At 34.8% G+C, this 12711-nt stretch overlaps 1 protein-coding gene across 4 annotated transcripts in view; it reads right to left on the reverse strand.

The window, feature by feature from the left end:
* Positions 1 to 9067: 9067 nt before the first annotated feature.
* LOC119605613 (catenin alpha) overlaps positions 9068 to 12711 on the reverse strand; it is a 55763-nt gene continuing 52119 nt past the window's right edge. For all 4 annotated transcript variants that reach the window (XM_037958825.1, XM_037958824.1, XM_037958823.1 and 1 more), the window contains one exon: positions 9068 to 9449. In XM_037958825.1, coding sequence (XP_037814753.1) covers positions 9285 to 9449 — 165 coding nt within the window. In that variant the 3' untranslated portion in view covers positions 9068 to 9284. The remainder of the gene's footprint in view (positions 9450 to 12711) is intronic.

The raw sequence follows: 12711 nt of genomic DNA on the forward strand, positions 1-12711 counted from the left end.
TTTATTTAAATATAAGTAAGCATAATATGTGTACCAACAATAGTTGAATATTTTTGTTTTTGGATAACGGAGCACTTGATATTTATAATTTGTAAATTCTTAGTGGTCCATAAACATTATTTTTTAATTTTGCATTTCTCACATGCAAGGGTTTCTGTAAGAAAATTTTGTGAGAACTATCTGTCATTTATGTTTATTGACGTAAGTTATTGGAAATTTGTGAGTAAAAGTGTTTCTCACATGAACTGTCAAAAAAACTCACATTTTAAAACGGTGCGGAAAGGAAAATTTTAAGTACTTTTTTTTGGTTTCTTCTTTTAATTTTTATGTTTTTGACAGCTGTTTTATTGGAAATTTCCAATAAAAACGTAATTCGTGTAGCCTCTTCTCACTTTAAGTTACAGAAACACTTTTTACTCACAAATCGAAAAACGAAGGAATTTTTTGTTTCACACTCGATGTGAGAACATCTCACTAAAAGTTACAGAAACGGGGTACTGAACTTGTTGCGAACAATTCATTCACAATAGTTGATTTTGTATGCAACAGCTGTTCTTCAATGTTTACAAAATTCCATCAACAAATTTCACAACAGGAGACTTTTTTCACGACAAAATAGTGAAGGGAACATATTTCACGTGAAATGTGAAATATGGTAGGGGTTATTGACTTTTGATCGCTTGTCCATATAAGGGAAACCACTGTGCTGTGGCAATAAAAATTCATTGAATTTTTAAGAACCACGGTTGCCAAGCTCGTGACCTTAGTTCGGACTACAAGCTCGAGGTGATTCATGCATCTGTATTACCACTCAGGTCAATAGTGACAGTGTGGATCAGAACTTGACGGTTAGAAGGTTGTTTAATAGGGCCAAGCTTACTAGACTTTCAGAAGATGGATGGAACAACTACAAAGTTAGTTTCAATTATAATCAAGTATAAGGGAGATCTCAAGAGAGCAAAGCAGATATCATGGAGGAACTACTGTTTGCTTATGGAAAGGCAACCACAGACCTGGGCCGGATTCGGATGGTGTTCCTCCGGCCATGCTCTGTAACATTCCTGAAGACGCATTGGCAATTTTAGCTGATATTTTTAAGAGGTTCTCCTCACGGGATACCTTCCTAGAAGGTGGCGAGAGGTCAGGGTAATCTTTATTCCTAAGGCCGGTAAGGCATGCCGCTTGAAACCTAATGATTTCAGGCTTATCAGCCTATCTTTTCTACTTAAGATCTTAGAACCTCTGAAAGATTTTTATTTCAGGAGTAATGATAATAAGATGTGTATCTAATCTTATTAACAACGCTCAACTACTACCTAAAGGGTAAGTCGGTTGAGTGCGCTATTGTGGTTACTGGCGGTCAACTCTATCTATTTTGAATTTAAAGGTAGGAAGATAGTCGCTTATACGGATAACGTGGTGATACTGGTCAAAGGTAAATTTCTCCCGACACACTAAGCAGTATTTACCCTGAAAAAGGCAAAAATGAATTTAAAGAAATTTAAGAAACTGAGTATGCAGTTCGATAGACAACAAAATTCTGAATTATATTGAGACGATTTCATAGTCAGGAAAGTGAAGAAAATTAAATGCGTTGAACATTTTGAGAATAACGGGCGGACTTTCAATGGGGGCTTGGCACCTCCCATATGAATTAAATACAGAATTTCGTTTATCTGGGAAACTAATATAACTAGATTCTTCAATTTTTTCACGAAGAACTTTAATATTCATCAGAACATTTTGGAGAAAAAAGGGCAGACTTTTATCTGGAGGTGCTTGGAGCGCCCATATGAATTAAATAGATAAATTCGTATTCTGAGAAACTATTAGGGCTAGAATCTTCAAATTTTACATGAAGAACTTTGACACTCATCTGAACATTTAGAGAATAACGGGCGGAATTTCAATAGGGTGCTTGCCACCTCCCATATGAAATAAATACAAAATTTGGTTTATCTGGGAAACTCATAGAACTAGATTCTTCAAATTTTGCACGAAAAACTTTAATATTCATCTGAACATTTTGGAGAAAAAAAGAGAATAGGTTAGGTTAGGTTGATAGGAGGATGTATACTACATCAAATCCGAAGAAATACACCTAGGCCACTATCGGGCCTGTTGTGCGCTCCAATTCAAGAAAAAAAAAAAAAAAAAAAAAAAATTGTTCACTGAATGTATTATTTTTCCATGTTCAGAAACTCAGTTTCCTGGACGTAATTCCTAAGAATCTTCCAATCGGTGTTGGTTAAGAATGTTATTTCCGGAATAACATCACTTCCAAGATACTTGGATCTAACTTCGACGAATGCCTGACAATGGCAAAGAAAGTGCTCCAGAGTTTCACTGTCCTCTCCACATGCTCTACATTCGTCTGAATTCGCACGTCCAATTTTGTATAGATGTGCTCGTAATCCTGTGTGTCCACTGAGAATACGTACCATCATACTAACCTCAGACTTACTCATTTTGAGAAGATTTCTCGTCTTGCTCTCATCAGGGTCACCCCATAGAATCTTTGTGGTTCTACCCACCGTTTCATTATTCCAAGAGGCCTTATGGGATTCTCTCATCCATATTTTTAATTCAGCTTTTGTTGCGTCGAATGGTTTTGCGTTTGTCAGGTTAACTACATCGAGCTCCCTTCCCTTTAAAGCTATTACATTCGCCCTTTCGTTGCCGATTACTCCCGAGTGGCCTGGTACCCATATGATGTGAACCTTACCTCTGGGAGAGTATTCAGTTAAAGCTTTCTTACAATCCAATACGGTCTTAGATTTAATTCTATCACCTGATATCGCACAAATTGCCTTCTGGCTGTCGGTAAATATATTAAGCCCTGTGGGCGCCATATTTATTCTAATCCAATTTACACATTCCGTTATTGCTCGTACTTCTGCCTGGAAACTTGTGTTATGATTAGGTAAACGGTGGTATATTTCTGTTTCTGGGTCTTCAATATAGAACCCCAGGCCCACTTTGTCCCCTAATTTAGAGCCATCCGTGTAGCAACGGATTCCTACTGGTATTTGCTCTAATGTTCCGCTTGACCAAGACATTCTATCTGGGATTAGCGTTTCAAAGTTTCCGACATATTCAGTATCTGGTATGCGATCAGGCACGTCCGATGAATGTGTATAACCTTCCAATGTGTCCAGTATACATTGATGACGTGTCCTATAACCGTTTTTGGCCAGTTCGCCTAAAGTAAAGAGCCGTTCGGCTGTAAGCGCCGCCTCATATCTTATATATGTTTCAATGGGTGGAATATCTAGCAACGTTTCCAGAGCCTTGGTTGAAGTAGTACACATGGCACCACTTATACCCAAGCAGCATGTACGCTGAACTCCCTGTAGTAGTTTGATATTACACTTTTTGTCCAAAGCAGTCCACCAGATTATTGAAGCATAAGCTAGAATTGGTCTAATTACACTTTTATAAAGCCAATTTGTCATAGTAGGACTAAGACCCCATTTCATGCCTATGGTTCTCCTACATATCGCCCAGCACCGATGTGCATTGTTGATCCTATCCTCTATGTGGTGTCTCCATTTTAATTTCCGGTCAAGTATTACACCTAAGTACTTAACTTTGTCTGTCACCGGTATCTTCTTGCCCAAGAAGCAAGGTTCAGTATATGAAGAAATTTTTGTCTTTCTTGTGAAAAGACAGATTTCCGTCTTCGCCGGGTTAACATTGAGGCCTCTCGGTTGAGCCCAGCTCAAGGCCGTATTCAGAGCCTCCTCAGCTCTTCTACACAAGTAATTTGGATCCTTTCCCTTTAAAAGTATTACGACATCGTCTGCATAGCAGACAGGTCTAAGTCCTTTCTCGGTTAGGGTCCTTAGGAGGCTATTAATCGTGGTGACCCAGAGTAAAGGTGACAAAATGCCACCCTGTGGTATACCGCGAAATACCTTTTTCCTGATAGTTATATCGTACATCTCGCAGCTTATCCATCTGTTCCTTAGCATGTAGTTGATCCAGTTACGGAGCACCCGGTCAACATAAAACTGGTCTAGGGATTGGATAAGGGTATCAGTGTGCACGTTATTGAAAGCGCCTTCGATGTCAATGCATACTGCCAGTGTATACAGTTTGCTATCGAAAGATTCACCTATGTAGTGGACAACTTCATTTAAAGCGGTTTCCACCGATCGTCCCTTTACATAAGCATGCTGCTTATATTTAAGGTCATTGTATGGTATGCTGCTTTTAACCATGCTATCGACTATCCGTTCCAAGGTTTTAAGTAGGAAGGACGTAAGACTTATCGGTCGATAGGACTTAGGTGTCGCATAGCTAGGTTTCCCTGGTTTGGGTATAAATATTACCCTTGCATCCTGCCATTTAACTGGGGTATATGCCAATTTTAAGCATGCAGTGAATATCTGTGACAGATGTACGGAAACCAGTCCCGCCTCCATCTGCAAAAGTGCCGGGAAAATTCCATCCGGCCCTGCAGCTTTATAGGGAGCAAAGCTCTTGATTGCCCCTTTAACCATGTCAGTTGTAATAACTATTTCCGTATTACCCTCCCCTTCCTCCAATATCGGTTCATCTATGTTATTCGATATACCGGGTGGGAAATGAGAATCCATTAGGAGTTTCATTGTCTCCTCCATATCCTCAAGCCTCCTGCCCGTGTCATCGATCATAGATTCCGGTTGGACATGAGTTTTGGATAGGAATTTTTTTATCTTCGATACGTCATTTACGCTATCTACCTGTTCACAGAAAAGTTTCCAGGAGTCTCGTTTGGCTTTTCGAACGATTTTCTTATATTCACCAAGTTTATTACGATACTCATCCCAGTATACTGCGGTCTTTTTACGCCGTGCCCGGTTAAATAGTTTGCGAAGAGTCTTCCCAAGGTTCCGGATCTCCCAAGTTACCCAGGGCTTTTCCTGGGCAGATCTCCGCTCTCGTAGAGGGCAGCTGTCCTCGAACGATTCAACCAGGGCACTTGTGAACGTTTCCACTTTGGCATCTATATCCTCTTTATTTCTACATTGAAAAGTGTCCTGACCTAAACGGTTCTTTAGTAAGGTCCCGAACATTGTCCAATTAGTTTTAGACTTATTCCGAAACTTTATCGGCTTTGGTGGTGGCCTTAGTATTTTGAATCTTATGTACCGATGATCAGAAAAGGAGTGCTCGTCCGAAACTCTCCAATCCTGAATTTCGTTTATAAGCTCTTCTGAACATATAGTTATATCTAATACTTCTTCTCTGATTCTATTGACGAAGGTAGCTTTATTACCTAAGTTCAATGTTATCAAGTCTTTAGTATTAAAGAAATCCATGAGGGCTTGTCCCCTGCGATTGGTGTTTGTACTACCCCAAGCTACATGATGCGAGTTGGCATCACAACCTATTACAATTTTCTTATTTTTCCTTTGTGCCTCTTCAACCAGTTTCTTCAGATCCGACGTTGGTGGTAGTGTCGGAGAATCGAAAGGCAGGTAAATAGATGCAAGGAATATGTTGCCACGACCTTGCTTCAGCACCGTTGCATCCGATGTTGATAATCCTGTTGAGAGGAGAAAACATAAGTTCTTGTGACATAAGATACATGTTCTCGGGCGAGATCCTGTATCAGCGTAGAAAAGTTTGAAATTTACGTGATTTAATCCAGAAACCTTGTTGCGAATCGTCCAAGGTTCCTGGATTAAAGCTATATGTATTTTACCTGTGTTGATTTTAGCCATCAGAGCGTTGGTAGCTGTCTCGCACCGATGGAGGTTTATTTGGATAACCTCAATCATGGTCATCCATTAAACTGTCTTCCAGCGAGTTGGTGGTCACCTCCTCGCTCTTTGGATTTGACTCCTCCGGATAGCCTGAAGTGTCTATTAATGCAGTGAGTACTGTTGATGGCACTGCGGCGTCCTTATCAGGCATAGGAATAGCAGTATTTTTAATAGACACATTCCCAATTCTGGAGAGCATTGCTGTTCTGTCTTCTGGCGGGTGAGTGATTTCCTCCTCGCTTTTAGGATTTGACTCCTCAACATTGCTAGTACTTGCTAATGATGCTTTGGGTACTGTCTTAGGTGTTTTAGTGTCCTTGTCGGGGCCGGTTTTGACAGCCCTTTCAATCGGCGCCTTCCCAATTTTGGAAAGGGCAACTACACTTTCTTCTGGCGAGTTAATGGTAAATTCCTCGATTTTAGGATTTGACTCCTCAACGTTATCAGTAGTGGATACTGATGCTGTGGTCTTAGGTATTTTAGTGTCCTTTTCGAGGCTTGTTGTAACAGCCCTTCCAATCGGCACCTTCCCAATTTTGAATATGACAGATTTAGAGGCGAAGTAAGCCCTACCTTTATTCTTGGCAAGACTAGCCATGGATTTCTGGTCGATACCTATTACAAATAAAGTTCCCTCAGGTTCTTCTTTCCTGTAAAAGACATCCCATTTTTCCACGGCCAGCTCAGCATTTTGACCTCCAAGAATTTCCAGTATACGTTCATTAGCCAGTTTACTGCCCCATCCTTTTATGTAGACAGTGGACTTTAGGAGCACCGGAAGCTCGCTCTTCTTTGCCAGTCCCAGCCTAGCGCCGTCCCAGGGAGGAGGGATACTTTCCACCAAGTTCTTTAGGGTGCTAACACATTGGTGAGATGCCAACCTCATCAACATCACGCCCATGCTGAACTCGCAGCTCTCGCTCTCTATTGGTTGTTTGCCCTTTGAAGCGATTGCATGGTCCACTATCTTATTGTTGACCAGGTCTTCTATTTTACTCTGTTGGTCTATTGGAATTTTGCCTGTCGGATTACCGGCATCGTAAACTGCATAGCAGAGATCGTCCCGGTGCCTACTTCTGGCAACTTTGGCGTAAGATGGCGGCTCTTTTCCTTTTCCTCCGTCTAGCTTCTCCTTCCTCGTTTTTCGGGGCTTCTTTTGAGATTCCCTCACCTTCGAGAGAATAGAATCTTAAAATTTTACATGAAGAACTTTGGCATTCATGTGAACATTTAGAGAATAACGGGCGGACTTTCAATGGGGGGCTTGGCACCACCCATATGGATTAAAAAATTTTCGTACATCTGGTAAACTACCCTGCAGGAAATGGAACTAATACCAAACTAGTATTTTACTAGTAACAAAATCACCAGTACTAGTTCTCAACTATAAACTTTCCTATACCATCATGATGCTCAAATTAACATTGAGTGTGTTTGAAAAATTACTAGTACCATTAGTTCTAGATCCTTTAGATCCAGTTTACTAGTTCTAATATTCATAAAAAATCGGTGGTTTTGCTTTTTTTCAATCCTCCTGCACAATTCCAAGTGAAAATTACTACACAATTATTTTTTTATACGATTTTATTTCTAAAGATACCAAAAAAATACAATAAAAAATGTTGTAAATACATTTACCTAACAATTCAATATGGAAGTTTGAAAAATATTCTGGTTCTATCCTTATCACCAATGTTGATATGAATGATTTTATTATGTCCACAAATTCCATTCAGTTATGTACATATCTCCATTTCGTTCTAAAAACATTTGCCGTACGATAAAACAAATATTAAAATTATTGTAGTTTTTAAATTTAATAGACGTACTTACATAGACTTTGCTTGCAACCGGACCTAAATTTGCATTCACTATTTATCCTCTCATTTGAAGGGATATGTTTAAAAATATCGTTTTTATGCAAAACGTTTCAAAATTATATTTTAATAATTTAAAAAATTCATTTTTTCCAAAACATGTCAAAAAAAATCAGTCTACACGTGGCGCCATTCAACTACTCCTAGTACTAGTATTTTTTCCATATAAAATCTAACCCAATTTGTACTAGTGTCTGTTCTAGTATTAGAACTAGTGGCATTAAGACAATTATCGCTTCATCTCCCGCAGGGTATTAGATTATAAAGATTTTTCATAGATTACATTAAAATCTTAATTAACGTTCGGGAAAATTGGCGAACTTGCAATAATTTGCGTGGCATCTCTTATATGTAAAAATTGTATATGTGGAAAACATTGTAGTATGAATCTTCCAAATCGTTAAGTAGGGTTTTCATTCATATTGCTTTTAGGGTAGCAAAGCACACTAGGTATAGCTAGTTATAAATAAATATTAATTATCATAGAACATTAAAAAATTAATTACACACATATGTATAATGACTATTATAACAATATGAGATGAATGTTTGATGTTTGATTGAATGTTTGGCACTTATAATCCCATTATATAAAATCAGGTAAAACGATTAACATTAAACCTGTTCATGTCAAATTTCATCGAGGTAATAAAATTTTTAAGTCAATTATAATAGCTAAACATATTTTCTTAAGGGGCCTTAGTTTGGACATAGGGGCAATTCTGGACTGAAATAACGATTTTTGTTTATAGTCAGTTAACTCTTAAAGCTTTACAGTGTAAAACGTTACCTTCTAGCTTGGTAAATAGCTGCAAAAGGGCCATGGAAGGTTAGTCAGGTTATATACACTGTGGCGTACAGGTTAATGAGATCGCAGATGGATCGGATCTGGAGCTTGATATTAGGGTTGGTTCGGTAAAAACCCCCATTTGTTATTACTATAGACTAATCTCCGAAAAATTCAAAAACCCCACCAACCAATCCTGGCACAGTAGGCTGGATTGTATTATTTTCCCAAAAACTTAGCTTACATACTTAGCTCACCCCTTTGCAATCGCAACAAATTTTAGAAACGAGACTCTTTAAGCCCATGTCAACAAACTTGATATAGATACCTTTTCGCTACTAATGTGTGAGAATATTTATTTTATAGATATGCATCTCTACTTTTATTTGACCTATATGGAACAATTAGATATCAAAATATTTAGGGGGTATAATAAATTAATCAAGGGGACCGCGAAGTAAAAAACTGTGGGAACCTCCGAACTACATTGATTAATCATTTATTTTTTATTAGAGTAATACATTATATAAATTAGAGTAATACATAAAAATTGTTGTGGCTTAATTAACCTGCGCATATGGTGTTGTTCAAGTCCAATAATTAGTGTCGTACGGTGCTAAAAGCTTTAAATCAAATTTATCTCCAAAGAATTAAAATTGAATAATACTCGTTTATTTAGGTATAATTTCTTGCTAACAGATTTCCAGTTTTGCTTACGTATTACAATACTACATGGATATTTTAATTATTGTAAATGATAAATGTTAATAGAATTTTATTGAAAATTTTAACGTTTATATGAGATGTGTATATTTAGTGCGTATAACATACTTTTCGAATTATTATAACTTTCATAGTTAATCTCCTTTAAACTGCATCAGCAGGACTTTGAAATTCTGACAATGCATGTATTGGATTCTGCACTTTCTTTTGTGATCCCTTGCGGACTTTAGCTCGAACCTCCTCCGGCTTTTCAGGTCTTACCAATGGTTTTTTTTCCGGGGCTTTCATTTTCCACACAACAATTGGTGACTGCGTAAAAAGAGATAACCAATTATTATTTATAATGTGTATATGTATGTATATCATAGCTTTAAAATGTGAATAATTATATATGTATGTATAGTATATTCAAAATATTAAAAAAAAAAATTATTTTAATAAATAAATATTTTGAATAAGACCTGTAAAATATAAACAAATTTTGCTTATGTTTTAATATTAGCCCAATTCACGATCTAGTGTATTTTCAAGAATGTGTCATTTAGTGTACTTTTTGCGATAAATTTTAATTATTTTGGTTTTATTCTATCTGTTCGTCTACATGTCATGGCATTTAAGTCCCTTTTAAATATCTGAAAACAGTTTGAATTGCCATATATTGAAATATTGCTCAAAATTTGGCCGACAAGACAAATCGGTAGATTTTCGTTATCTATAAATGGACCCAAAACTTTTTCGGCTCAAAATATTAAAGGTATTCACATCAACTTTTTCCTTGTGCGAAATTTCGAAAGTGCAAAATGTTTAACTGCATTACAACAACCATATAGAAAAAAAATTTTGCAAAAAAACTTTAGCTTTTGGCACTACCTCCAACCTAGTGTATAAATTTAGTGCGATATTTTATACAATGACAATTATGATAAAAGTACAAAATTTTGCAACTATTAGTCTATACACGTATATCAGGTGCATATGTCTGAGAGAAATTATGTTAATTTCAATTCCCATCGTCAATATCACAAAGTGAAACTATTAGAATGCAGGCTATTCCGGAAGAGGATTTCAGTTTCTTTGGCACTATGCCCAACAGATGATAAACACTGAATTGTTGGATGCATTTTTATGATGAAATTCACTACAGGGACACAAATTAATCATTCCTACATCTAATCAATTGACTAAAATAAATTTATTCTATTTTTCACAAATGTGTTGTGTTTTTGTATTTTTTTTTTATTAAAATGTGAATATTGTTGAAAAAAAAACGTGCTCACGTCATTTAGAGTAACATTTTGCATTTTCGCAATTTTGCACAAGAAAAGAGTTGACGTGAATACCTACATGTACCCAGCAAAAAAATTTTGCAGTAGTGCAAAGGAAATGTAAGTTTCATGACTTCTTTAATAACAGTGCTAATAAAACTTATTCTAAATGACTTGCTAAATTCAACCTATTCCGCGGTTAAAAAATTTCCTTAAAACTAAAAAAAATAATTCAGATTGTTAATGTAATCAAATGAGATGTATATGTTATTAGCAGAGACAATATTACAAATTTTATTTGGTTTGTATTTCATTTCTCAGAAAATACAAATTGCTTTTGATTTGAATTTTTTATATTTTCCGTACAAATTACTGAGAACTTTTTCAAATAAAAATCAATAATAAAAACACAAATAATTTTTAAACCATAAGGCAAAGAATAAACAAGAAGTGAAACGCTGTCATTTTTTTACAACAATAACATTACGCTCTTCTCACAGACGAGTGCTGTGTAAATCCAACACATATGTAAAAATTTTATTCTCTCTCCAAACTTCAAAACTTTTTCGCGAAAATTTGAGGATAATAGCACTTTGAAATATTTTTTATCACTTAACATTATATTTCATAATTTTTTAGCACAATTTAAACACATTTAATAGCCCGAAAATAATATATTTTTTACAAACGAAAAAAAAAAATATTTTTTATTTTTTGACATTGAATTTTTGTTGGTTGAAATTAAAACTAAAAAAAAAAACAATGTTGTAAATTTTCGTATGGTAAACGAAAAAGATATTTCAAATAAATAATTTATTTTTTCAATATTATAGATTAAAAAACAAATAGACGTGATTATAAAATGTTTGTAGATAAAATATGTGGAAAATATCTTAAGAAACCTTTTAAAGTATAAATTGAAATGTAATATTTTTTTTTCAATATTTTTCAATACGATTTTTTGCAACAATGTTGACTTGAGAATTCTACTAATACATTCTTAGAGTTAGGTACCGGATGACAGTAGACTTAGGTACTTTTGACAACAGTTTCATTTCTTATTTATTCTTTGCCATAAGGCACAAATAAAAATCAGGCAATGATTTTTATTTTTTGAAATTAATTATATATAATTACACAGAAAAAATTAATTTTAAAAAATTTTCAATTAAACGATTAATCAAAAATTTTAAAAGGGTTCAATTCATTTTGTATTTGATTCATAAAAAGGTATAATCAAATACGTATTTAACAACAACAAAAATGGAAAAAAAATAAAAATTTTGTGTACGAAATCAATTATAAGTAGTAATTGAATATACAATTTTTGTTATAGGTTGAACTTCAAAAAATAAAATAATTGAAAACGAGGTTTTGGTAATTGAAATCGTTTTTCAGTTTTTTCTGTGTATAAATAGGTGATTTTTATTCTTTGCTTTGAAAAATAAAAATCATTGATTGATTTCTATTTTTTGTTTGAATAAATAAAAATTACTGAATGAGTATTATTAAAAACAAAATGTTTAATTTTTTAAAATCAAAAATAATTTTTATTTTCAATTCTTATTATAAAAATCAAGAAAAAAAGTTTATTGAAGAAATCGATTAAAAAAGGTCTGGGAAATATTTTGGTACATTCAAAACATTTCTAGGACGATTCTTTCATACTGATTTTTTTTAAGCAAAAATTTCATAGATAATAATTATTTTCTGTCTCTGGTTATTAGAAATAATTTTTATTATTAATATTATTGTATGTATTTTCCCATATTTATTATATATTTCTTAAAAATATTTAAAATATCTTCCAAAAACACATACAAAAGAAAAAGCTTGAGCCAATGAAACATCGTTTTCGAATCATCGAATTTGCATTGGTTAAATTATTCGAAATTCTCGCTTGAGAATCATCGAATGTTCATAGCTTGTAAGCACTCATTTTAATGTCGAACCCATGCACGCCAATGACACCCTAATGTTAAAATCATGCATGTTTAACCTAAATATGAACCAGTTCATTATCAGTTGGACCCATGCATTTACTACTTTTTTACACGTCTTTTTTGCTGGGTATATTATCAAAAATTAATTTTATTTCAGAAAAATAGCATCACTAATGGTTGCATAGTATAATTTAACAATTTAATTTCATTAAGGGGTTTCATTTACGTTAAAAACCCCCGCAAACCGTGCAACTTGTGGATGTTTCCATTCTCGCAATTGAATTATATGAGAATCGATTTGCACAAAACTTTTAAGTTTAAGCGACTATTTAGACTGGCAAACTTGAACAGTCTCATTGTGCA

Source organism: Lucilia sericata, unplaced genomic scaffold (genome assembly GCF_015586225.1).
Source record: "Lucilia sericata isolate MDLA Ls3-8-SP2 unplaced genomic scaffold, ASM1558622v1 Contig000501F_arrow, whole genome shotgun sequence".
NCBI lineage: Eukaryota > Metazoa > Arthropoda > Insecta > Diptera > Calliphoridae > Lucilia > Lucilia sericata.